The sequence below is a fragment of the Suncus etruscus genome, chromosome 6 (genome assembly GCF_024139225.1).
Source record: "Suncus etruscus isolate mSunEtr1 chromosome 6, mSunEtr1.pri.cur, whole genome shotgun sequence".
NCBI lineage: Eukaryota > Metazoa > Chordata > Mammalia > Eulipotyphla > Soricidae > Suncus > Suncus etruscus.
In genome coordinates, this window is record NC_064853.1 from 57,918,351 (window position 1) to 57,943,475 (window position 25,125).

At 39.2% G+C, this 25,125-nt stretch overlaps 1 protein-coding gene across 1 annotated transcript in view; it reads right to left on the bottom strand.

Annotated features, from left to right (window-relative positions):
- Positions 1–13,959: 13,959 nt before the first annotated feature.
- SKIL (SKI like proto-oncogene) overlaps positions 13,960–25,125 on the bottom strand; it is a 29,439-nt gene continuing 18,273 nt past the window's right edge. The window contains exons 2-6 of the mRNA XM_049774450.1: positions 22,373–22,470; positions 18,673–18,908; positions 16,768–17,006; positions 16,108–16,332; positions 13,960–14,615 (exon numbers count right to left, since the gene is read on the bottom strand). Coding sequence (XP_049630407.1) covers positions 14,457–14,615; positions 16,108–16,332; positions 16,768–17,006; positions 18,673–18,908; positions 22,373–22,470 — 957 coding nt within the window. The 3' untranslated portion in view covers positions 13,960–14,456. The remainder of the gene's footprint in view (positions 14,616–16,107; positions 16,333–16,767; positions 17,007–18,672; positions 18,909–22,372; positions 22,471–25,125) is intronic.

Here is a 25,125-nt window from a genome sequence, read left to right on the forward strand (position 1 = left end):
TTAACACACTGACATTCTAGAGCTACAAGTCCCTTAAGAATTTCTCAGGATTCAATCCCAAATTATTATCAACTGTGAGTCGTCCCCCCCCCCCCCCCGGCCTGATCTTCTAAAATCCTTTCCAGAGGCCAGAGTGATAGAACAGAAAGGTAGAGTGTTTGCCTTACACACAGCCGACCTGGGATGGACCTGGGCTCAACCTCAGTCCATCCCATATACTCCATATGGTCCCCCAGCCTGCCAGGAGAGATTTCTGAGTACAGAACCAGGAGTAACCCCTGAGCACCAACAGGTTTGACCCAAAATTTAAAAAAAAAAATTCTTCTGGTTTATATTTTCTCAGAGATCTTGGTCACATCATCTCCCATTTCAACAGGATATAGCAAAACAGTTAAATTTTACTGATTTTAGGTTTCCAGCCCTAATAGTTTTTCCATTATGAATACTGTAAAATGCATATTTCCTATAGAGCAAAAATTTTCTTATTCTTATTCCCATTCAATGGTATTTAAAAGGATGAAATAGAGCTGCCTTTCTAAATCGAGGCCAACAATATGGCCCCAAAACATTCACAGAATTTTCCAAGGAAGCTACAGGTGAAAATGGTGTAACTAGATGAATCGAATCATGAACCTAGAGGGTAAACAGCAGGACAAGAAGGACATATAAAAGAAACAAGGTCAGGAGGTCTGTGGTTAGAAGGGAGATCATGGTCAAAAAAAAAGATCCAGTTGAGAAATACTGGATTAGAAACTCAACCAATTCCCTAATAACCAATTACATGCTGAACAATGGAAGTAGTCTGATTAGCTAGTTTTATATCATTTACACCTAAAAATAGTCAAGATAATCTTGTGGATCTGCTGCAGCAACATTGCCTAGGGCACTGGAAACGCATTTACAGGCAATTTTAAAAGCTTCCTTACAGAGCAGAGCTTGCGCCAAAGGGGTGGACTGGCAGCGACTACTAGTGGTCATTTTTACCATTGCAGAATTCGTTTGGGGGAGAGGGGGAGCTCTTTTGGCAGAATATGTGCTTTGTATGAAGGAAGCCAAAAGCATATATGATCTCCCATCAGGTGTATCCTCCCCCAAGAAATTGATATGGAGCCTATAACTGAGAGAAATAAGCTTAATTAAAATTTTCACATCTCAAGATGCAATTCTAATTTGTCTGTACATATTTATCTATCTGTGCAAACTTGTTTCATGTAATAAAAATGATGCAACTCTTCAGGAAACCAAGCAGAAAAACATTGGGTATGTACTAAATTATTTATTTCATTAATATCATATATTCTTTATTCCATACAAAGTTATTTATTTGAAATCATTCACTTTTATTTAATAAATTCCTTCAGGGCAAGAGATAAAGCTCAGGACCCGGAGAGATAGCACAGCAGCGTTTGCCTTGCAAGCAGCCGATCCAGGACCTAAGGTGGCTGGTTCGAATCCCGGTGTCCCATATGGTCCCCCGTGCCTGCCAGGAGCTATTTCTGAGCAGACAGCCAGGAGTAACCCCTGAGCAATGCCGGGTGTGGCCCAAAAACCAAAAAAAAATTATATTTACTATGTAGTAATACAAAAATTCCATGCACATTGAGAAATACTGTACTATAAAATCATCATGTGGGCAAATCTATCAGCCATAATGTGAGCTTCAAGGAGGTTGTTATTTTGTGAAACTTCGAAGCCTAAGACTAGCTGAGTGCCTGGCAAACCTAACAATATTCAATACATGTCTTGAATCGAGATGAAATGAAGGATTGCAGAAATAGGCTGAATTTGCAAGCCTCTAAGTTTTACTGGGCACCTGCTATATAGCACCTGCTATATCTATGAGGGATTATAAACAACAAAAACATTTTTTCTACTTTGAGTCCATGCTCTTTTTTCTTACTTTAGGTTCCATGGCTTACCATATAAATTAATGTTTAAATTAATGTTATCTAACATTAATGTTTCATGCATAAAATATTGCTGCCACATACCCATCACCAGAGTCTCAGCATCCCTCCACCCCTGTCTCTAGGGCCCTTCTCAACTTAACAAAGTTAACTCTCTAGTCTAGACCAACTCTTAGGGTCTGTGTTTAACCATGGAACCATTTCTCACAGTTCTGAAGGTTGGCAGGCTTTGTAAGGGAAGGACCCAACTGGCAGTGTCCAGATCTAGCCAGGCCTTCTCCTGGTTCCTAGGCAGCAGTCTTTGGGCCAGGACCTCACCTGACACTGGGGATAAGGGTCACTGATTTTGTACTGATTGTAGAGGCTTTATAATTTATATTTCCTCTTTTTTTTTCTTTCTCCTTTCTTTCTTCTTCTTCTTCCTTCCTTCCTTCCTTCCTCCTTCCTTCCTTCCTTCCTCCTTCCTTCCTTTCTTCCTCCTTCCTTCCTTCCTCCTTCCTTCCTTCCTTCCTTCCTCCTTCCTCCCTCCCTCCCTCCTTCCTTCCTTCCTTCCTCCTTCCTTCCTTCCTTCCTCCTTCCTCCCTCCTTCCTTCCTTCCTTCCTCCTTTCTTTCTTTCTTTCTTTCTTTCTTTCTCCTCTTTCTTCTTCTTCTTCCTTCCTTCCTCCTTCCTTCCTTCCTCCTTCCTTCCTCCCTCCTTCCTTCCTTCCTTCCTTCCTCCTTTCTTTCTTTCTTTCTTTCTTTCTTTTTTCTCTCTCTCTTTCTTTTCTTTCTTTCTTCTTTCTTTCTTCTGTCTTTCTTTTTTTCTTCTTTTTTTTGTCCTTTAGTCCCTTTGTGTTTCCTTTCTTTTTTTTTTTTTTTTTTTACCAGTGCAAAAAAAAAATATTTCCTCTTTTTAAAATGATTTCTCATTAGTTTTTCGTGTTTGTTTGGGTTTGGGGTTTTTTTGTTTTGTTTTGTTTTGTTTTTTTGGTGTTTTGGCCACACCCTATGATGCTCAGGGGTTACTCCTGGCTACACACTCAGAAATTGCTTCTAGCTTGGGGGACATATGGGATGCTGGGGGATCGAACCTCGGTTTGTCCTAAGTTAGCTTCCTGCAAGACATAAGCCTTACTGCTTATGTCACCGTTCTGGGCCGTTTTCTCATGAGTTTAGCTCTATTCCCAGTGGCTTCACCTACAAGCAAAATTACACTGGAGATCATAGCCAAAGGGAATAGAAGTGAGTTAGTGATGAGCCAGAGAAAGCAGGTGGGTCTTATGTGAGCTCAGGGGTGTGCCTGCTATCCTCATGAAGGAATGTGAACTGCTCAGCAATGAAGCAAGACAGTGACTATCTGGAAATGCAGCACTCCAAGTAAGTGTCTCCTCCCCAAAGAGGAGACAGAACAATTGGTAAGGTGTTCATCTTGCAGGAAGTCAAGCTAGGTTCAATCCCCAGCATCACATATGTCACACACACACACCCCAAGCACCTCCAGGAGTAATCCCTGAATACTGCCAAGTGTGATCTCAAAACAAAAATAAATAACAGGGGCTGGAGAGATAGCATGGATTTAAGGCATTTGCCTTGCATGCAGAAGGTCGGTGGTTCAAATCCCGGCATCTCATACGGTCCCCTTAGCCTGCCAGGAGCGATTTGAGCATAGAGCCAGGAGTAACCGCTGAGCGCTGCCGGGTGTGACCCAAAAATGAAAAAATAAATAAATAACAACCAAAAAAAGTCATTAATTACATCCTTGGAGAACTTTAGCTACAATGATAACACGGTTGATTTAGAAGTCATCAAACGGTTCTGAAGAACTAGTACAATGTTTAGGGCATTTGCTCTGCATACAACCAGGTTTAATCCAAAATGGTTGGTCGCTGAGCACCACCAGGAATAATACTGGAGGGCAGTGCTCGAAGTAATTCCTGAATATCAGTAAGTATGGCCCAAAAGAAAAATAAAATAAAATAAAGTAGCCATAAAGAAATTTTATTCCAGATCTTACACACACACACACACACACACACACACACACACACACACACACACACACACCCATCCATATAAAACAAAATAGTGAAAAGTTTATATCTAGTGTTTGCGTTGAATCCTTTGTTTTGGGACCACACCAAAATCTAAATAAGAAATTCAGATAGAAAGTCAATCCACTAAATTCTCTTAGAATTTAAGGACTGGAGAGATAATATAGAGATTAAGGCACTTGCCTTGCAAGTGGCTGATCTGGATTTAGTCCTAGCACCATATATATATCCTGACCAGCTCTGGAAATAACCCCTGAGCACAGTGCCAGTAGTGGCCCAAAATAAAATAATAAAGGAAGAATTTAAAAACAGGTGATCCAAGGCCAGTGTGATTAGCACAGTGGGCAGGGTGTGTCTACCTTGCACACAGGCCATCCAGTTTCGATCCCTAGCATCCCATATGGTTCCCCAAGCCTGCCAGGAGTGATTTCTGAGTGTAAAGCCAGGACTAACCACTTAGTGCCACTAAGTATGGTCACAAAAAAAATAATAATAATAATAGATGATCCTGTTGAGCTACCTAAAATTTTAAAATGCAGAGCAATTTGTCAAACTTCATCTTTTTACTTAAAATAGATAAATTATATGTCAGATGTCCCATTAGTCATTTAATATAAAATGAGTAAATTTTTTTGAGCACCACCAAAATATGCTTAGAAGTTACTCCTGGCTCTGTATTCAGAAATGATTCCTGGCAGTACTCAGGGTACCATATGTGAAAACAGGGATCAAACCCTGGTCAGCTGTGTGCAAAGCAAGCACCCTACCCATTCTACTATCTATTATCCAGCATCATTTACGATTCTACTATTTTTGGGGGGGCCACACCCGGCTCAGGGGTTACTCCTGACTCTCTACTCAGAAATCGCTCCTGGCAAGCAGGAGGGACCATATGAGATGTCGGGAATTGAACCACCTTTGGTCCTGGGTCGACACTTGCAAGGCAAACACCCTACCGTTGTGCTATCTCTCGGGCCCCATTATGATCCTACTTTTAAAGGATACATTGGTGGACACTGAGCTTCAAGGGAAAAAAATTTTTTTTTTGTTTTTTTGTTTTTGGGCCACACCTGGCTGTGCTCAGGGGTTACTCCTGGCTGTCTGCTCAGAAATAGCTCCTAGCAGGCACGGGGGACCATATGGGACACCGGGATTCGAACCAACCACCTTTGGTCCTGGATCGGCTGCTTGCAAGGCAAACGCCGCTGTGCTATCTCTCCGGGCCCTCAAGGGAAATTTTAAAACAAAATTGTCATCGGCTCTAACTAAGTAGAAGGACCAGAGAGAAAATTCAAAGGGCTGAGCACATGATTTGCATGTGGGGGACCTGGGATCAATTCGCTATGCTGCACAGTCCCATAACATCTCCAAGGGCAAACCCTAAGCAACAATGGGCGTGACAGAAAAACTAATAAATAAAACATTTGGTGGACTCCTGCCCCATTACTTACTATTTCTTTGACCTTGGGGAAGTTTTCTAACCTTTCTGTTAAATGACTCTGTTGAGCAAAGATTCTATTTCCTTCTAGTAAGTGGTGTTAGAAAAAGTAGTAATAATAGAATTATGAGAATTAAGTCTGCTGTGATATGTAAAATGCTTGGAACAGTGCCTAACATATACTTAAGTACCCAACAAAGATTAACTTTTATTTTACAAAACTAATCAGTTGTCCATAACCATTTTTTAAAACCAGTATGATCTCATTTTTATTGAATAACAGTAAATTTCTACTTGATAATCTTGTGACTGATAGATAAGATGTTGGAAGGATGGGCCCAGAGAGATAGCACAGTTGTGTTTGCCTTGCAAGCAGCCGATCCAGGACCAAAGGTGGTTGGTTCGAATCCCGGTGCCTGCTAGGAGCTACTCTGAGCAGACAGCCAGGAGTAACCCCTGAGCAACGCCGGGTGTGGCCCAAAAACCAAAAACCAAAAAAATAAAATAAAATAAAGATGTTGGAAGGAAAGCAATGTCATTTCTTCTCCAAATACAAGTCCTTTTAATAAGCCATTAAGTCACTCACCTTTTTTTTTTTAAGATTGAACAATTGGATGAAACTCCGTTTCTTTTCCTGACCGAAAAAAAATTTTTTTTGGTTTTTGGGTCACACCTGGCAGTGTTCAGCGGTTACAACTGGCTCTATGCTCAGAAATCGCTCCTGGCAGGCTCAGGGGACCATATGGGATGACGGGATTTGAACCACTGTCCTTCTGCGTTTAAGGCAAATGCCTTACCGCTGTTCTATCTCTCCAGCCCTGACAAAATTTTTCATAGTTGGGTTTCAGACATACAATCCTACCACCAGTATCGACCTCCCTCCACCATGATCCCAGAGTGTATCCTTTACCACCACCCTTTACTTCCCGGCCTGCCCGTATAACAGTCCCATTTAAGTTTAGATTGTTTTAAAGTTTAAGTCTCTTGAGTCTATTGTTGTTGACTTTGGCTGTAGTTTTGACCATTTTTTTTCCTTCACCAATGCACCTGAGGTCACTTGACCCCTAATCGCCATCCTTTTTTTTTTTTCTTCTCTTCTTAATTTTATTTTTTAAAAAAATTCAGAAATATGAGGTCAAAGTAACCTGTGTTCTAAGGTTCTTTGAAAAAAAGTGGGATAAAAAGGGGTGTTGCAGTTTTTTGCATAGGTGCAGCAAAAGTTGGGGAAAATAGAAAGGAACAATCTTTGGCCTAAAAACTGGGTGTCCCTACCCATGAAGCAATCTGCCATAAACCAACTAAAGGTTCTGGGCATACTAAGATGTCTGACCCCAAAATCTTTCTTTATGGTTTCAGGAAAAGTTCTCACATTTGTTGCAGTCCTGACAATATTTTTTGCAGAAATTCGCTTGGCCACTGGAGGGCTCTCATAACCACTCATTAATGCTTCTAAAGGTGAGTCAATAAAAATAACAACCAAAAAGTCAACGTTACAAAATGTTTAATAGCACAAACTGAAGCATCTCTTTTCAAGAGCAATTTGGCAAAAAGAAAAAAATGATTAAAAATATGTATACTCGAGGCTGGAGTGGTGGCACAAGTGGTAGGGAGTTTGCCTTGCTACTCGCTATCCTAAGGCAGACTGGGGTTCGATTCCCCCCATGTCCCATATGGTCCCCCAAGCCAGGAGCAATTTCTGAGCTCACAGCCAGGAGTAACACCGGACGTGGCCCAAAAAAACAAAAAATATATACATATGTATACTCTTATCTACCCTTTTATGTTGTTGGGTTAGTTTGTGGGGGTTACTTGGGGACTCACATCTGGCAGTGCTCAGGGGCAAATTCCACAGTAAGTGCTCGGGGACCATATGGTGGTGGAGATAAAAACTCAAAACATCAAAAAATACCAAAATATTCACTCCAGTCCTTTGAGCTAACTCCCCATTCATGTTCTAGCATTTAATAGCTTTCTGGGAAAATTATTGTGAATGTGTTCAACTGATGTTTTTTCAAAGGTTCTGTGAAGTAGGTGATATTTTGTACAAATTTGTTTTGTTTTGGGGTCATACCAGGTGATGCTCAGGGTTACTCTTGAGTATCTACACTCGAGGAGAACCATATAGGATGCCGGTAGGGATTAAACTCAGATTGATCACGTGCAAGGCAAATGCCCAAATAATTGTACAATTTATTTCTCTAGCCCCTATTTTGTGTAAATATCAAAACCTCAAGTGCTAAATTTCAAAATAACGTATCAGTGGAGTTTTTTACATTAAATATTTTTGGAAAATTCACAGTGAATTATTAACCACCAATTCCTTTGGGTAGTGAGATTATTTTTTTATTCTATAGGTAATTTCTAGTTTTTCATAATAAATGAGTTTTGTGATAACTTTTAATTTTACAATGTTTTACAGTCTTTAAGTCACTGAAGGCCTGTAAAGAACGTACATGTGTGACCGCTGAGGACAATGTCATTACCTCACCAGCAGTTCTCATTTTCAGGACACAGTTCAAACTCTTTAGGATACAAGATCACACAGGCCCTTTCGAGCCCAGGGCGTCTTCTGGCACCCCATACTCTCTATGCAGCTCCCACCCCAAGCAATGACACACCCATCATAATGAATTCCTTGGCAGTTCCTCACAGAGAACATTTTCTCATGCCCTGTGCTTTATACCTGCCTCTCATCCTGTAGGAAATGACCTCCTCCCACTTTCCAGATAAAGAAAACTAGTTACCCCAATAACCTCCTTACAGGACTTTGTCCTGGCACTTCCTATGAAGTTCCTATGAAGGAATTTGTGCATGCTTTTGTCAAAATATGTGGGAGAGTGGCAGACTATATATACAAACTCAACAACACTAAAAATATGAAATCTAAACTACAGCCACAGAACATGGAAATATGCCTGCCAAAATGAGATGGGAAAGTAGGTGGGAGCATGGGAAATCTGGTGGAGAGATGTTAACATTGATGGTGGGACTGGTGTCGTAATATTGTACACCTAAAACCCAACTATCAATAACTTTGTAAATCAGTTGATAAAAAATTTAATTACCCAATTACTTTTCCATTTTAATTGTGTAGATTATGTTCTTAAATAAATGTATTGCATTATTAGCCTCTAATCTATGTTCATGCAACTTTCTGCGTGGAATACAACCAATACAGTCCCCTAGCCCTCTGCATGGAACTGAGCCACAGTGCTTGGAAATGATCTGTTCTTGTGTCTGGAAGTTCAAGGCAGAAACTGTGCCTGACTCATTCCAGTAAGTCTGGTATCTAGCAGTGTCAGACCAGAGCAAACAGTAATCATTGTTGTGGAAGTGAAACTTCTTCCCTTATGAAACAATGGTTCCAACCAAGATTATTGGGGGCGGGGAATGTTTCTGGTCCTATTCTGTGGTGTCCTCCACATTTCAAAATGAAGCTGTATGAACAGCATGCAACAGAAGTGATGGCACGTCACTTGCAAGATCTAGCTAGTGAAGAACAGGTTAGTCCAAGTTTGACTAAATAGGAGCTGTTTGCAAAATGAAGTAGGAAGTCTTAAACAGAATAACTGAATTCTTGGAAACACTTTGGAATGATCTTTTTAGAAATCGGGAAATAGTCAAAGGTTTATAGCAACCAAGCAAAAAGCCACTCAAGAAAAAGTTAAATTCAAATAATCATAAAATTTAGAATCATTCTTATTCACCTTTTTTTTACCTCGAGCAGCAATCTTGACTCTGAAGCAACAGGACTCTTTGAAGAGCATTATGTTTTCTGTTCTGACTTGCTTTAGGGAGACCTCAAATACTGATAGAAGACAAGGATTTTCAATGGCATAACTTGAAGAGGAAAAGAGTAGCGGGCACAGCTTGTAAAGTAAAGATACCAGGTAGACTTAACTCACAAGTCTGGGACAGGAATCAAAGGTAGAAACTATCAATAAACTCAGGATGGAAAAGACACTTAGCAGCCTTGGGAAAATTAAAACATTCCAAACTAGCCACAAGCAGGAGAATTTAGAAAGCTCTAGCTCTATGCATGCCCAGACAAATGGGTAACTTATAAAAAGTCCAGAGAAGATTTTGACTTTCACTTAAATCCTAAATTCAGAAGTGCTCCACCAGTCAGGCTGCAATGGCTGAAAGTGGCCCGACATTTTTAGTTCTTTAAAAAAGGTCATATTGTGTTTCTCGTGACTGCCCTTGCTTTTTGTTTTAAATACCTGGCAGTCTGGGAAATCTAGCAAAACAGAAGGGAGGTGTGGGGGAGGGGAACCCTGGGTGAGAGTTAGAGTGATAGTACAGTGGGTGGGTGCTTGCTTGCAAGCAGCAGGTCTGGGTTTAAATAAGCATTCTATATGGTCCTCTGAGCCTACCAGGAATGATCTCTACGTAGAGCGAGGAGTTGACCCTGAGCACCAACAGATGTGGCCCCAAAACCAATAAAACAAGCAAAAGCACTGGGTGAGCATCAGCTAAAGGAAGACAATTCTGTGATGACAAACAATAAGCCATAGTCTTTGTAAATGGGGAAGACAAAAGGATTATCATGGCCTTCAACCTTTAAATTAGCTGCCCTGGAAAAGAAGGAAAAGTCTAATTTTCAGATTTACCATATTGTAACTGTCAACTGCTCAATCATTAACCCAAAAAATCACAAGGCCTTTGAAGAAAATGGATATGCAACAAAGAGACTAAGAGAACGAAGGAGAAAATGTCAACCTTAAGGACAAAGTTCATATTGGCATTAAAAGATTTTATTTGGAATTTAATCCACAATCTATACAAGTTATTTACATGACATGAAAATGGAAAACAGCAAATTACAATTGAGGTATAAGCTAAAAGCGCAGTATGTCATGTTTCAATAAATATAATTCAAAATTTGTAAACTAAGTGACCAGATAGATGAGTCTTGTCTCGTAGTAAAACCATATAAAATATTTATTTCACGTGAGGTAGAGGACAGTTTTGTGTCATGTAATGCAACTAACCACAGCAATATTAATCATAAAACTGCACATGATTGGCAAAAATTGTAATTGGATTATGGCCAATGTATTTAAAATTTAGCAGTTGCAAAACTATATTCAATCAAATTTGCCTTCACAGATTAAAAATTCAGAAATAATTTAAGACGAATGTAGTTGGCCTAACTTTATCATGATAAACACTTCTAGTGAAATACAAGTGTATTTTATTTTTCAAACTACAATTCCTCAGAAGTTGCCTTAAATGTTCTAGATTTCGCGTTTCTTTTAGTAGGACTTTTAATAAAAGTCTGCTGTGCTTTATTTTTAAGTGAGGTATCTATATTGAAGAAAAAAATCTAAAAATTTATTTTACATTCAACTAACTTATGTTGTTTTCTGGGCATAATTTTTAAACTTGTTTTTATATTTGAGCACTAATTCAAAGAGTAGCACTATGTATGAATGTATGATATTTAATTCCATTACTGCAAAAAAAAAAAAAAAAAACAGGCTCCAAATTACATTATGGAGTTTAGAGTCCATTTATATGAAAAAATTTTACGGAGGAAAGAGACTGTCCTTTTAAATAAGATACAATATAGACTACCCATTACTGTCTTCCAATAATGGAAAAGCTTAGGGCATCCTGTGCTAGAATAAAATTTAAGCTGTTTAAATTATTTAATCCCACAATATATAAATACAGCAGTAATGTGTCCCTTATTGCTGACAGCTTCGATAAAAACTATTAACAAGTAGTTCCAAGCACAGAAATAGATGTACAGTATGAGCACAACTTTTTATTGTTTAATGTCCTAGAGTATGGATTAAATGCATAAAAGTAAATAAAAATGAGGATTCTTCATCCCTAGGCAATCAAAACATGTCTTCTCATTGAGAAGAAAATGTTTGAAGCTGACCAAAGATCTTCAGCACCAGCTTTACAGATAATTTTTGGGGAATACTCTGAGCTTGTTTTCACGAGTTTCCTTAGCATTTTACTTTCGAAAAGAAGTCATAGATGTGCAAATAAATGGGCTGTTCTGTCATGACTACTAAAATATATGGGTAACCTGCAAATATCATTGTACTCAATCTATTTCACCTACTTTACTAACTGGTTTTTAATTTAATATGTACAAATGATTTTATACCTAAACTTGTAATATATTAAATATGTTATAAAATTAGTTTAAGAAGCATAAAACATCCTAAGGGACACAGAAATTCAAGCAAAAGAATATGCCTTACAAAACTAAAACACAAGTCAAACTTACACTGCTGATCAATTCTTCTCACAAGTTGCATTTGTAAAATCAGGGTGGTCTAGAACTTCCTCATCTTTATAAATTTAGTACTGTTTCTAATAAAGTTTAGAGTATAGAAACTATCAGCACCCAAATAAAACATCACCCATTACCCAATTAGCTAATATTCTCAATGTTTTGTCCTTCTAAAGATGTTGTAGCATTTTTTCATAGGCATCCTTTAATGTACTCTTATAAGTAAAACCTATTTATATTTTTCCTAAAGAGAATATCATGAAGCCTGAGGAATAATCTGCCTAATAAATTGGTACACAAAAACACCAAAACAAATAGTAAGGTAGCAACCAACACACATAATGAGCATGCAAATAACAGAATAAAAAGTTAATATGAATAAGATATTTTAGCAGAGGTCACTTTTAAAGAATTAAAAATCTCTATTTTAAACTATACGGTGCAGATTAACTTAAGATTACTTTTAACTAGAATAGATATAATATTTACAATTGACTATAAACTTTTACAGGAAGTTAGACAGAAAATTATGGCACATCAATGAATCTTCTAGAAAATAAAACTATACACTTTCGTGTGGTGATTTTTCATTATGCAAAGGACCAGAAAAAAGTCCTTTATTCAATTCTAAATTAAGAATTGATGATCACTTAAAGGTGTCTAGTAACAAATTTCAAAGATTAGAGAAATTTATTTTTGAAGTTATGGATTGAAACTTAAAGTGAAACATTTACTTAGGAACATATACAAAAAAGTTTTGAGTTAATTAGGGGGTAAACTTGAGATAAACTTGGGTTTAGCTCAAAAAAAAAACTTTAGCTATGACACAACTAACTCATAACTACGATGAAACTTTTTCATTAAATATCTGATATTTCTTCCCCCAGACCTAAATAAAAGATATCAAGTGGGGATATAATTTTAGACTTTTATTCCTGGATATCACCTTACCATTATGCCTCCTTGTAAAAATCCCAAGAATCAACAATTAGGCCACTAATATAGTAAAACTGAAACAGAAAATAGAAAATATGCATTTAAATCATACTCTAGTAAAAAAAAAAAAAACTCTATTTTGGGAAGTAAAAAAAAATTATTTAATGACATGTAAGTACCACTAAGAAAAATATAAAAACGCGTAAAATGACAACCTATTGTTTTTTTGCCCTTCTATATTATCTATTTTCTATACTGGGAATATAACCTAACCCTTGCCAATTTATTTTTAAAAGTAAGTTTAGCTCTCAAGTAATTTCACATAGTACCATATACAGAAAATGAGAAAACATAAACTCAAAGACAGTGTCAATGGCAGTTTTGGGAAATTTCCTTTAAAAAGATACATACCAAAAATTTTACCTACTTTTATTTTCTGATTTGGGGCTTGAGGCCTCAGCTAGTGGTGCTCAGGAATTACTCCTGGATCTGCACTCAAAAAATTATGATGATTGGAGATGATGATTGGAGAACTATATGGGATGTCAGAGATCAAAAAGGCCAACAGTGTGCAAGGCAAGCACCCTACCTGCTGTCCTCTATCTATCACTCCAGGTCCCACCTAGTATCTTTTAAGCCAAAAGTTAACAAATCTGAAATTTTGCCATCAAAGTATGACAGAAATTTTTGTGCAAAACAAAAACTAACAGAAAAGTGCAGAAATGTTATCCCCTCCCAATGGAATTCCATTATCCTTAAACATTAGCTAGAAACCGTTTAGAAGCAGTTAACTCAACTTGCCTATGTTAGTCTATTATATAATATCAGTTAACTATAAATTCCTGACCTTGATATTAAATAGTAACTGAAAATGGTCCATTTGTGCAAAGTTTGATAAGACTTAACATTTAAACATACAAAAGTTCAAAATAATCTGGAAGGTTTAATATTTTACAATTTAAAGAAATACAAGCACATTACAGAAAACAAACCCATTATGTAAATTTCAGTAAGACAAATAACTACATATAAAAACTGTACAGGAGGATTGTGGATTGCATATAAATTGATAACATCAATGGCATTGGATTTTCAAGAACATTAACATTTTTATATCATTACTAACAACAAAAACAACAGGTCAGAAATTAGATTTTATTTCCTCTTAAGTTATTGCATAAAATAACTTTTCTAAGTATAATCACATTTAAACTGAAAAACAAATTACATCTGCTTCTACTGTTTAGCAGCAGTTAATAATAATGCAGTCACCTTTCCCCAAATATTTATGGAGTAGTACTATAACCTCATCAATAAAATTCCTCTTTTACCAAATGCCTCTTAGGAAGACACTAAAAAAAAGGAAAACAATTTACAAAATGTATCCCTATAACCTAAACAAAATAAGGGAATACTTTATATATAATAAACATACTGTATCAACCTTAAAAAAGAAGATTGTGTCGATGATAAAAATGGATGATTTGACCCTTGGGTGACTATATATTCGAATATTCACCACCATATCTAAAATTGTGTCTGAAATATGAGTAATATTGACAACTATTTTCCATCATACAATGAAGTTTTTTAAAAGTATACAACTGTTATATTTGTACTAGAAATATAAGCAGATTATTTTCTAGATGAAACCATATAGTACTGTTACTAAGCTGGTCAGGGGAAAAAGTACAAACATACATTTTCATTCATTTGGAAAATGTAAAAAGTTTTGTACTAATATATAATTCTTCACTTTCTCTGTTCTACAAATTGACAGACTCTCAAGTTATTTTCATGCACATAAATTGTTCAGAATTCAATTGCCAAAGAAAATAAACAAAATAAACCCTGTTTAGAACACACAAATGAATATCCTTAAAGGTTTCTATTCTTTAACAATCTTTGATGATTTTAAAATTTGCAGTTTCAAATCTTTTATCATCAACTCTAACTTCTGTCTTGCCTCCCGTTCCTGTCTGAGTTCATCTTGGAGTTCTTGTCTATCAGCCTCCGCATGGTCCAATCTCTGTCTCAGTTCAGCCAACTGCGTGATTTAAAACAACTGAATCAGTTTTCATTCAGTTTCGGTTTTCCAATTAACCCTCACATCATAAAAATTTTCAAATTACTTTTTATAAAATGAACTATTTCATTATACTATCTTAAGTATCTTAAAGCCATTAATATTCCAGCAACTTACATGACATAAAATTGAGTGGAAAAAAAGGTTCGAGAATAAATAAGAGGGCCAGAGAGAGAGATAGCACAGTGAGTAGGGCATTTGCCTTGCATGCAGCTAATCTGGGTTTGATTCCCAGAATCCCATATGGTTCCTCCATCTGGAGGCTCTACCACTAAAAGACATACTTTTTTTAGGAACACTTCCAGGAGTGATTCTGAGTGATTTCTGAGTGCAGAGCTAGGAGTAACCCGAAGGCCACCCGGTGTGACCCACAACAAACAAAAATTAGTTAAGGAGTTAAGGAGTTTTAATTTTTCTTTATTATAATTTACAAAACTGTTAATGATGGTTTCCTGTGTAGTAATCTCAATATCAAAACCCAACACCAGTGTACCCACTTCCCTCCCCCAGGAACCCCAATGCTCCACACCCAAATGCAGTTTTGTGGATCAGTGTTTTAGTTGTGGTGCCATTGGCTCAGTTAGTACCTTGCAGCATATCTTCAAGTTACAGGTATTAATGAGATCATTCTGTATCTAAATAGAACACTTTCATTATAGCCTACATTTTAATAAGTCTTCCATCAGAGCCTGCTCATATTAGCTACTGGTTCATCTTCCCCAAGATGTGAGTTACTATTCATTTTTATTCCTGTGCTTTTGAACACATGAACATCTGTAACAGCTGTTACTAATCTGAAAGTCTATATAAATTAAAGTAATATAATATTTGACACATAGCTAAAAATTAGTGTTTCAGACAATCAGACTATAAACAATAAGTTAAAAAGGTTGCTCACTCATTACCAAAAGGTCATTTTAGAAAATATAATAAAAAAGTTGGGGTGGTATTTTTTTTTCTTTTGGTTTTTGGGCCACACACAGTGGCACACAGGGGCTACTCTTGGCTCTACACTCAGAAATTGCTCCTGGCAGACTCAGGAGACCATATGGCATACTGGGGATCAAATCCAGGTTTGTCCCAAGTTGTTAGCATGAAAGGCAAACACCCTACCACCATGATATCACTCCGGCCCTTAAAAAGTTGGTTTTAACAAAATAGCTGAATAAAATAAGCCTGATAAAAGTTTTTTGTTTTTTTGTTTGTTTGTTTTGGTTTTTAGTGGCTCTCAGAAATTGCTCCTGGCAGGCTCAGGGGACCATATGGGATATGCCATGAATCGAACCAGGGTCCATCCTGTGTGGGCCACATGCAAGGCAAACAGCTGTGCAAGACAAACGTCCGACAGCTGTACTATTGCTCGGGCCCCAAAAGTAACATATTGAATAGAAAAAAAATAACAGCTTAAATTTCCATCTTAAATAGGTAAAGTTTAAGAAACAATAATTCTTACCTGTGCTGCATATTCAGCCTCTTTATCTTTTTCTACATTTGAGTCACAGGTACATTTTTGCTTCATTACCTGCTCTAACTTCTTCTCTAGATCTTTCTGTTCAACATAAAATTCTTCCATTCTTTGAGTATGTTCATTTTGCAAAGATTCAAGCTCTTTCTGTAAATTTTGCTGTTCCTCAGTGAGTTCCTTCATAGCTTTAGAGCTACTCAACATTTCAACTTCCTGTCATGTAAAGAATCACAAAACAAGTTTTACTTATTTTCTATCATGTTAAAAATGTTTATCAAGGGACATACTTCAGTGGTTCAAGTTCCTGATTTGTCTACATGAAGCTCTGGGTTTGATCACTAAAATACCTAAACAATAAAGTTCACCCAGGAAAATACCAAAGTTATCTAAAATTTAGCTGCCATCTGAACTTCTCTCATAAGTCTCTTGAAAATCACAGTATGAGATTCTGAATGCTAAGAACATTTGCAGCACCTGATACTGATTTTGAAGAATCTTAAGTGTGGGCCAGGTAAATAACTCAAGGACCAGAGTACATGCTTTGTGTGCAGGAGGCATAGGAGAAAGAGAGAATGGGGAAGTGGAGGAGAGAAGAGACATAAGGAGAGAGACAGAATAATTTTACTCTCATTAAGATAAAAACTTTACCATCTGAAGTTGTTGCTTCTTCTGCAAAATAGAGCTCAGTTTTTCCTGTTGTTTTACATAAGTTCTCATTACTTCTTCCATGATTTTTCCTTTGTCATCCTCACAAATAATATCTTTGACAAGATGTGAAGATAAAGCTGGAGTATCATGGTTACTTTCCATCTTGCCTGAATCTCTGACTAAGCTGCAACTGGTAGTCTCCAATTTCTTGTTACCAGAATTATTTGAGATGGATGGATCTTTGGGAGGCAAAATGAAATAAAGTATAATTATCACTTTTTAAAGGTTATTTTTGGGGCCTGGAGAGATAGCACAGCGGCGTTTGCCTTGCAAGCAGCCAAGCCAGGACCAAAGGTGGTTGGTTCGGTGTCCCATATGGTCCCCGTGCCTGCCAGGAGCTATTTCTGAGCAGACAGCCAGAAGTATAACCCCTGAGCACTGCCGGGTGTGACCAAAAAAAGTGTTATTTTTGAAAATCAGTATCTGAATTGCTAAAAAGTCATTGTTAAAATTCAATATCTGGGGCCTGAGAGATAGCCTGGAGGTAAGGTGTGTCTGCCTTCCAGGCAGGATGGTGGTTCGAATCCCGGAATCCCATGAATCCTGGCATCCCATATGGTCCCCCATGCCTGCCAGGGGTGATTTCTGAGTGTAGAGCCAGGAGTAACCCCTGAGCTCTGCCAGTGTGACCCAAAAACCAAAAAAAAAAAAAATTCAATATCTCGGGGCCAGAGGGATATCACAATGGATAGGGCATTTGCCTTGCATGCAGTGAACCCAGGACCAATCCAGGACCGACCTGGGTTGAATTCCCAGCACCCCATATAGTCACCCAAGCTTGCCAGGTGTGATTCCTAAATACAGAGCCAGGAGTAACCCCTGAGCATCTCCAGTGGCCCAAAATTAAAAAAAAAATTTTTTTAATCAATATCTGAAATTCATGGGGCTGGTAAGATAGCACAGGCATAGGGCATTTGCCTTGCACACAGCCAACCCCTTCATTAGCAGTAGTGCAGGCCACAATGTCAAAAAAGAAAAAGGAAAAAGAGAGAGAGTGAAGTAAAATGCCTGCCCCAGAGACAGGTTGGAGAGGGTGGGTTGGAGGAAAAAGGGCATCAGAGAGGGTGAGAGGAAGAAATTGTTGAGATTGGTGGCAAGAAATGTGCACTGGTAAAGGTTGTTATACATTGTATGGCCTAACTCAAATCATGAACAACCTTTATTGGTGGGAAAAAAAAACCAGTAGTATGAACAACCTTATAACCACGGTGTTTAAAAACTAAAGAATCACTGTACACTCTATAAAGGCCTAGACTTTTTTTTTTTTTTGGTTTTTGAGTCACACCCAGCAGCGCTCAGGGGTTACTCCTGGCTCTGTGCTCAGAAATTGCTCGGAGCAGGCTCAGGGGATCACATGGGATGTCGGGATTTGAACCACTGTCCTTCTGCATGCAAGGCAAATGCCCTACCTCCATGTTCTCTCTCTCTCTAGCCCCAGACCTAGACATTTATATTTCTTTTTTTTTTTTTTTTTTTTTTTTTGGTTTTTGGGCCACACCAAGCGGTGCTCAGGGGCTACTCCTGGCTATCTGCTCAGAAATAGCTCCTGGCAGGCACGGGGACCATATGGGACACCGGGATTCGAACCAACCACCTTAGGTCCTAGATAGGCTGCTTGCAAGGCAAACACCATTGTGCTATCTCTCTGGCCCCGACATTTATATTTCTTTAGCATCTAGGGCTAAAGCCATTCTAGAAAAGCATAGCACCTGAGGCCCAAAGCAACTCAAGAGTTTTGAAAGGTAGCTTTTTTTTTTTTTTTATAAAGTCTTCATTAATAGGAAAATGATCATTAAATCGAGTCTATTAACATATTTTTAAAAAAGATGATTTCTGGACATTTACCTTTTAAACGAGTACAAATTTCTCTACTTGTTTTTAAATCCATTTTCTCCTGTTCCTCAAGTGAGACATCTGGATAAGATACTTTTTTCTGATGTTTCCCACTACTGTGAGGCTTTTCTGATGGTCTTGATATAGATCTACTTGCTTCTGTCTTTGCGACTTCCTTAGACTGGGATACAGCAGACGTGAGTGACACATTTGGGGCAATCACTTTATCACACATATATAAGTAGTAGCTGAAAACAAAGAAAGGGGAAAAAAAGACACATAATAGATTTAAGTATAATGCAAAATGTGTTACATGTATTTCTATAGTCAACTTTTGTTCTTCACCAAAGCAGGCAACATCTCCGTTAAAGCATCACATTGCTGCCAAAAAATAACTCAAAGGGGTAGTAATTTGGAGAAAGGTTTCTCTTTCTCACCACCCCTCTAAATTCAGTAAGCTCTACTATTATGAGACTAATTCAGTTCAACACTGCATAGCTCTGTGGCATTCCCAGGGTCTATCTAAAATTAGCTCAGGGAGAGAAAGGTACTCTAGATGCCACCCAGATACTGGACAATTCTTATATCAAATTCCACGCAATAATAGTCCTAAATTTATTCCTATATTATTTTCATAGTTCCTACTTATTTGATCAAACAGCAATAATAAATTTATGTAAAACTAAGATTGGAGAGATAACTATCAATTATGCTCAGATGCCACACAAAATTGTTCAGCATATTTTTTTTTTTGTTTTTTGTTTTGTTTTTTGGCCACACCTGGCGATGCTCAGGGGTTACTCCTGGCTGTCTGCTCAGAAATAGCTCCTGGCAGGCACGGGGGACCATATGGGACACCGCGATTCGAACCAACCACCTTTGGTCCTGGATTGGCTGCTTGCAAGGCAAACGCTGCTGTGCTATCTCTCCGGGCCCAGAGATTTGAACTGAGTCTGTTGGACTCCAGGATGCCTGTTCTTTTTTTTTTCTTTTTTGGTTTTTCAGGCCATACCTGTTTGATGCTCAGAGGTTACTCCTGCTAAGCACTCAGAAATTGCCCCTGGCTTGGGGGACCATATGGAACGCCGGGGGATCGAACCGCGGTCCTTCCTTGGCTAGCGCTTGCAAGGCAGATACCTTACCTCTAGCGCCACCTCGCCGGCCCCTTGTTTAGCATATTATCTAAGAGATTTGTGGAACATAACTGAGCTACATATAGAACTACCATATAATGTGCAACTATTACCTGCATAACCTTTCATCAAAAGATGCTACCATGGGGGCCAGAGAGATAGAATGGAGGTAAGGCGTTTGCCTTTCATGCAGAAGGACGGTGGTTCGAATCCCAGCATCTCATATGGTCCCTGAGCCAGCCAGGAGCGATTTCTGAGCATAGAGCCAGGAGTGAACCCTGAGCGCTGCTGGGTGTGACCCAAAAACCAAAAAAAAAAAAAAAAAAGATGCTACCACGAACTAAAATATTCTTTTTTTTGTTTTGGGGCCACAACCAGTGATGCTCATGGGTTACTCCTTTCTAAGCCTTTACAAATCGCTCCTGGCTCAGGGGACCATTTTGGACACCAGGAATCAAACCCAAGTCCGTCCTGGGTCAGCCACATGCAAGGCAAATGCCCTACTACTGTGCTATTGCTCCAGCCCCATGAACTAATTTTTTTTTTTTTTTTTTGATATTTGGGTCATACCTGGCAGCGCACAGGGGTTACTCTTAGCTCTATGCTCAGAAATTGCTCCTGGCAGGCTCAGGGGACCATGTGGGATGCCAGAATTAGAACCACCGACCTTCTGCATGAAAGGCAAACGCCTTACCTCCATGCTCTCTCTCTGGCCCCCAAACTAAAATATTCTTAATTCTACATAACCTCTTATTTTAAGAGACTATATATTAGTGATAGTGGGGTAGGGGTTAAGAGAGACAGGGGAACACCAGTGGTATGAGCCTAACAGTTCAGTGTTTAAGACAGTGCAGAAGCCAACCCTCCCCCAGCAGCATTTAGGAGCTATCAGGTCCAAGTTTAAGCAGCATGTGTTACCAGGAATCGAACCCTGGGTCTTACATATACCAGGCATGTGCTCTATCATTTTAGGCCATATCTTTACGTCTTTAAATAATCTTTTCCAAGGGCTGGAGTGATAACACAGCAGGGAGGGCGTTTGCCTTGCACATAGCTAACCCCGGTTAGATCCCTGGCATCCTATATGATACCCCAGGTCTGCCAGGAATAATTTCTGAGCACAGAGCCAGGAGTAACCCGAGTGCCGCTGGATGTGGCCAAAATAACAAACACACACACACACACACACACACACACACACACACACAAATATTTCTCCTATCTTTTCTTTATCAATCATATTGGGAATAAAAACTCAATTTTCGGGCCAGAGAGATAGCATGGTGGTAGGGCATTTGCCTTGCATGTAGACAGTGGTTCAAATCCTGGCATTCCATATGGCCCCCTGAGCCTGCCAGGAGCAATTTTTTTGTTTTGTTTGTTTTTTTTTTTTTTTTTTTTTTTTGTTTTTTTTTGTTTTTTGGGCCACACCCGGTAACGCTCAGGGGTTACTCCTGGCTATGCGCTCAGAAGTCGCTCCTGGCTTGGGGGACCATATGGGACGCCGGGGGATCGAACCGAGGTCCGTCTCCTAGGCTAGCGCAGGTAAGGCAGGCACCTTTACCTCCAGCGCCACCGCCCGGCCCCGCCAGGAGCAATTTTTGAGTGCAGGAGTAACCCCTGAGTACTGCCAGGTGTGACCCCCCCCCCCTTGCAAAAAAAACTTTAATTTTTCTAAGAAAAAATTTAGTATTGCTCTAAGAAAATTGACAGCTTAATATTGCCCAGACTTTAAGTAGAAATGTTAGAAACTGGGCCAGAGATATAACACATTAGAAAGGGCATTTTGCCTTGTATAAGCTGACCCGAGGTCAATTCACAGTATCCCATATGGTGCTTCCAAGTACCTCTAAGAGTAATTCCTGAGTGCAGTCAGGGGGAACCTCTGAGCAGTGTCAGGTGTAGTCCAAAAGCCGATCGAAATATATAAAAATACTAAGTAAGATTCCTGATTATCATGCAAGAATGCTGAATACTTACAGCAGCAGATAAAAATTATAATGTAAGGTATATTTTTATTAAAAATACAAAAAATGGGCCTGGAGAGATAGCACAGTGGTGTTTGCCTTGCAAGCAGCTGATCCAGGACCTAAGGTGGTCGATTCGAATCCAGGTGTCCCATATGGTCCCCCGTGCCTGCCAGGAGCTATTTCTGAGCAGACAGCCAGGAGTAACCCCTGAGCACCGCCGGGTGTGGCCCAAAAACCAAAAACCAAAAAAAAAAAAAAAAAAAAATATGGTTACTATAGTAATGTTACTATGATTAAACATGTTTTCATTTTTTTCCTTTATATTCATTGATTACCTTTTCCAGGGAAATAAAAAAAAATTAAAGAACACTTTTTTTTTTTACTTTGGGACAAAAATAAAATGAATTTTTACTGGTGGTGACAGGACCTCACTCATACAAGAGAAGTGCTCTACATATATCCTACACTTCTGAGCTCCAGGGACAGTCTATTTCTAAAAGCAGAAATGTCAATAACAGGCTATTCAAACCAATTTACAATTCACTTCATATTTTTTTAACAAAGATATTGAATGAATCAATGAAGTGAAATGAAGAAACAAATACTCACCTGGGGTGTAAAAACGAATGTGTCTGAGAAATCTGATCACCTTCCTGCTTTATAACAGGATACCATGATTGCAATTCCAATCCTGGCGGTGTATCTATCTATAGAAAACATGCAGAAGTGAAAGATTTATGAGGGGAGATGTGATAGTTAATTTCACGTTTGAGCCTGACATTGCCATAGAGTGCCTCTGAAGAACTTTAACCAGATAAAAAGGAATTGTACTGTTTAAATGCCATCTGCTAAATTAGTTCTCTAAATTAAAATAAAATGTTGCCTTCTAATACAGTTGTATTTCCCCTAAACTACAGTGTTAACCATCCAAATTCAAGACTTACAATATGAACTACAACAAAAGTACGGTTTCAGTACACTGTTAACATGAATAGTTACGGACTCTATTTTAAACTATATTGTGAAGCTCTCTGATTCTTCTGGTTTTGATAATTAGCTAGAATTACACAACCCCATCTCTACTACCAGTTTTAGCAGAGTAGGTGACATTCAATAGCAGTACTTTACCACACAGAAGTTGACAACATCTCTTAGTAAACTACATTTTCCTCATACAGTTGAAAAACTTCAGCCCTGAAGAATAAAACTATACCACTAGGTAAGGAAAAAGGTAAGGTAACTGGTTAGTCAACGACTCATCTACCTAACAATAACTTTATATTTCTTCCTTAAAATACCAATGAATGGGGCCCAGAGATAGCACAGTGGCGTTTGCCATGCAAGCAGCCAATCCAGGACCTAAGGTGGTTGGTTCGAATCCCAGTGTCCCATATGGTCCCCTGTGCCTGCCAGGAGCTATTTCTGAGCAGACGGCCAGGAGTAACCCCTGAGCACCACCGGGTGTGGCCCAAAAACCAAAAAAAAAACAAAAAACAAAAAACAAAAAACCAATGAATGTCTCATTAAATAAGCATCATTATTTCTACTCTACAGGTTAGAACGCTGATAGTCTCAGTGCCATGGCCAGAGAGTACAAAAGTCAGGTATGTGTGGAATTAAACCAACTATAAGAGCATGAGCCTCACTAAACACCTGGCTGAGATGGCCAAGTGAGCAAGCCCCAGAATCAAACTTGACCACCACATCTACCACTATGTAAGCACCATGTTCAGGTATGTCTGCAAACCTCTATCTCTCAACAATAAGTGGAAGAGAGGGTGGAAGGAGGCAAAGAATAAAATAACTGGGGCCGGAGAGATAGCATGGAGGTAAGGCATTTGCCTTGCATCCAAAAGGACAGTGGTTCGAATCCGGGCATACCTTATGGTCCCCCGTGCCTGCCAGGTGTGATTTCTGAGCGTAGAGCCAAGAGTGACCCCTGAGCGCTGCCAGGTGACCCAACCCCCCCCAAAAAAAGGATAAAATAACTGAGAAAGGGGGCCAGCACAGTGGCGCTAGAGGTAAGGTGTCTGCCTTGCCAGCGCAAGCCTAGGACTAGGACAGACGGCGGTTCGATCCCCCCCCAACCGCATCCCATATGGTCCCCCAAGCCAGGAACGACTTCTGAGCGCATAGCCAGGAGTAACCCCTGAGCGTTACTGGGTGTGACCCAAAAACAAAACAAAACAAAACAAACAAAAAAACTGAGAAAGAAAATAACTTGTGGTTGCTAAATTCACACAAATTTTAATTTTCTCAGACATGCTGCCTCCCCCACCACACCCACCCACCCGCACCTATTTTATATTTCAATCGTTCCTGGGTTTTTGAAAAACAAACACTTGGCGGGGGTGTCTTCCAAGCAGTGCTTATGGGACCAGGTCGTGCCGGGGATCAAATCAGTTTGGCCACATGCAAGGCATGTACCTTAACCCCTGTACTATTTCTCTGGCCCCAATAGAGCCTTTTAAAAGGAGAAGACTCGGGGCCGGGCGGTGGCGCTAGAGGTAAGGTGCCTGCCTTGCCTGCGCTAGCCTTGGACAGACCGCGGTTCGATCCCCCGGCGTCCCATATGGTCCCCCAAGCCAGGAGCAACTTCTGAGTGCATAGCCAGGAGTAACCCCTGAGCGTTACCGGGTGCGGCCCAAAAACCAAAAAAAAAAAAAAAAAAGGAGAAGACTCATGAGTGAAAAAGGGAGGAGGAATGATCATTCAGGTGAGCAACAAAGACAAGGTCATCAGACATACCCAGCTTAGGGAAGCAGACTGTAACTAGAAATGAAATATAAAGGGCCCGGAGAGATAGCACAGCGGCGTTTGCCTTGCAAGCAGCCAATCCAGGACCAAAGGTGGTTGGTTCGAATCCCGGTGTCCCATATGGTCCCCTGTGCCTGCCAGGAGCTATTTCTGAGCAGACAGCCAGGAGTAACCCCTGAGCATTGCTGGGTGTAGCCCAAAAACCAAAAAAAAAAAAAAAAAAAGAAATATAAAAAGGACTGAATATTTCCCACTTTACTCCCTTCTGTAACTAAAAAAGGAATAGGGAGATGACAACCTCTTCTGATAATGTATAAGAAAACAGCATTCCAGAATAGCCAAGTTAGGAAAACTATTTGCCGGATATCCCAATAATGCAGTTCCAGAAGCTAAGTACAATGGATGACAACATCTCCATGTATTAAGCAGTTTGATTAAGGCAAAATAAATTCATTAAAGATACAAAGTTTGGGGCTAGAGAAATAGTCCATCAGGAGTCCATCAGATAAGGCCCTTGCCTTGCATGCGGCAAACCAGGTTGTTTGCCTGAGTCCTACCAAGTGTGATCACTGAGGATCCCTTAGCACAGAACCAGGAGTAAGCCA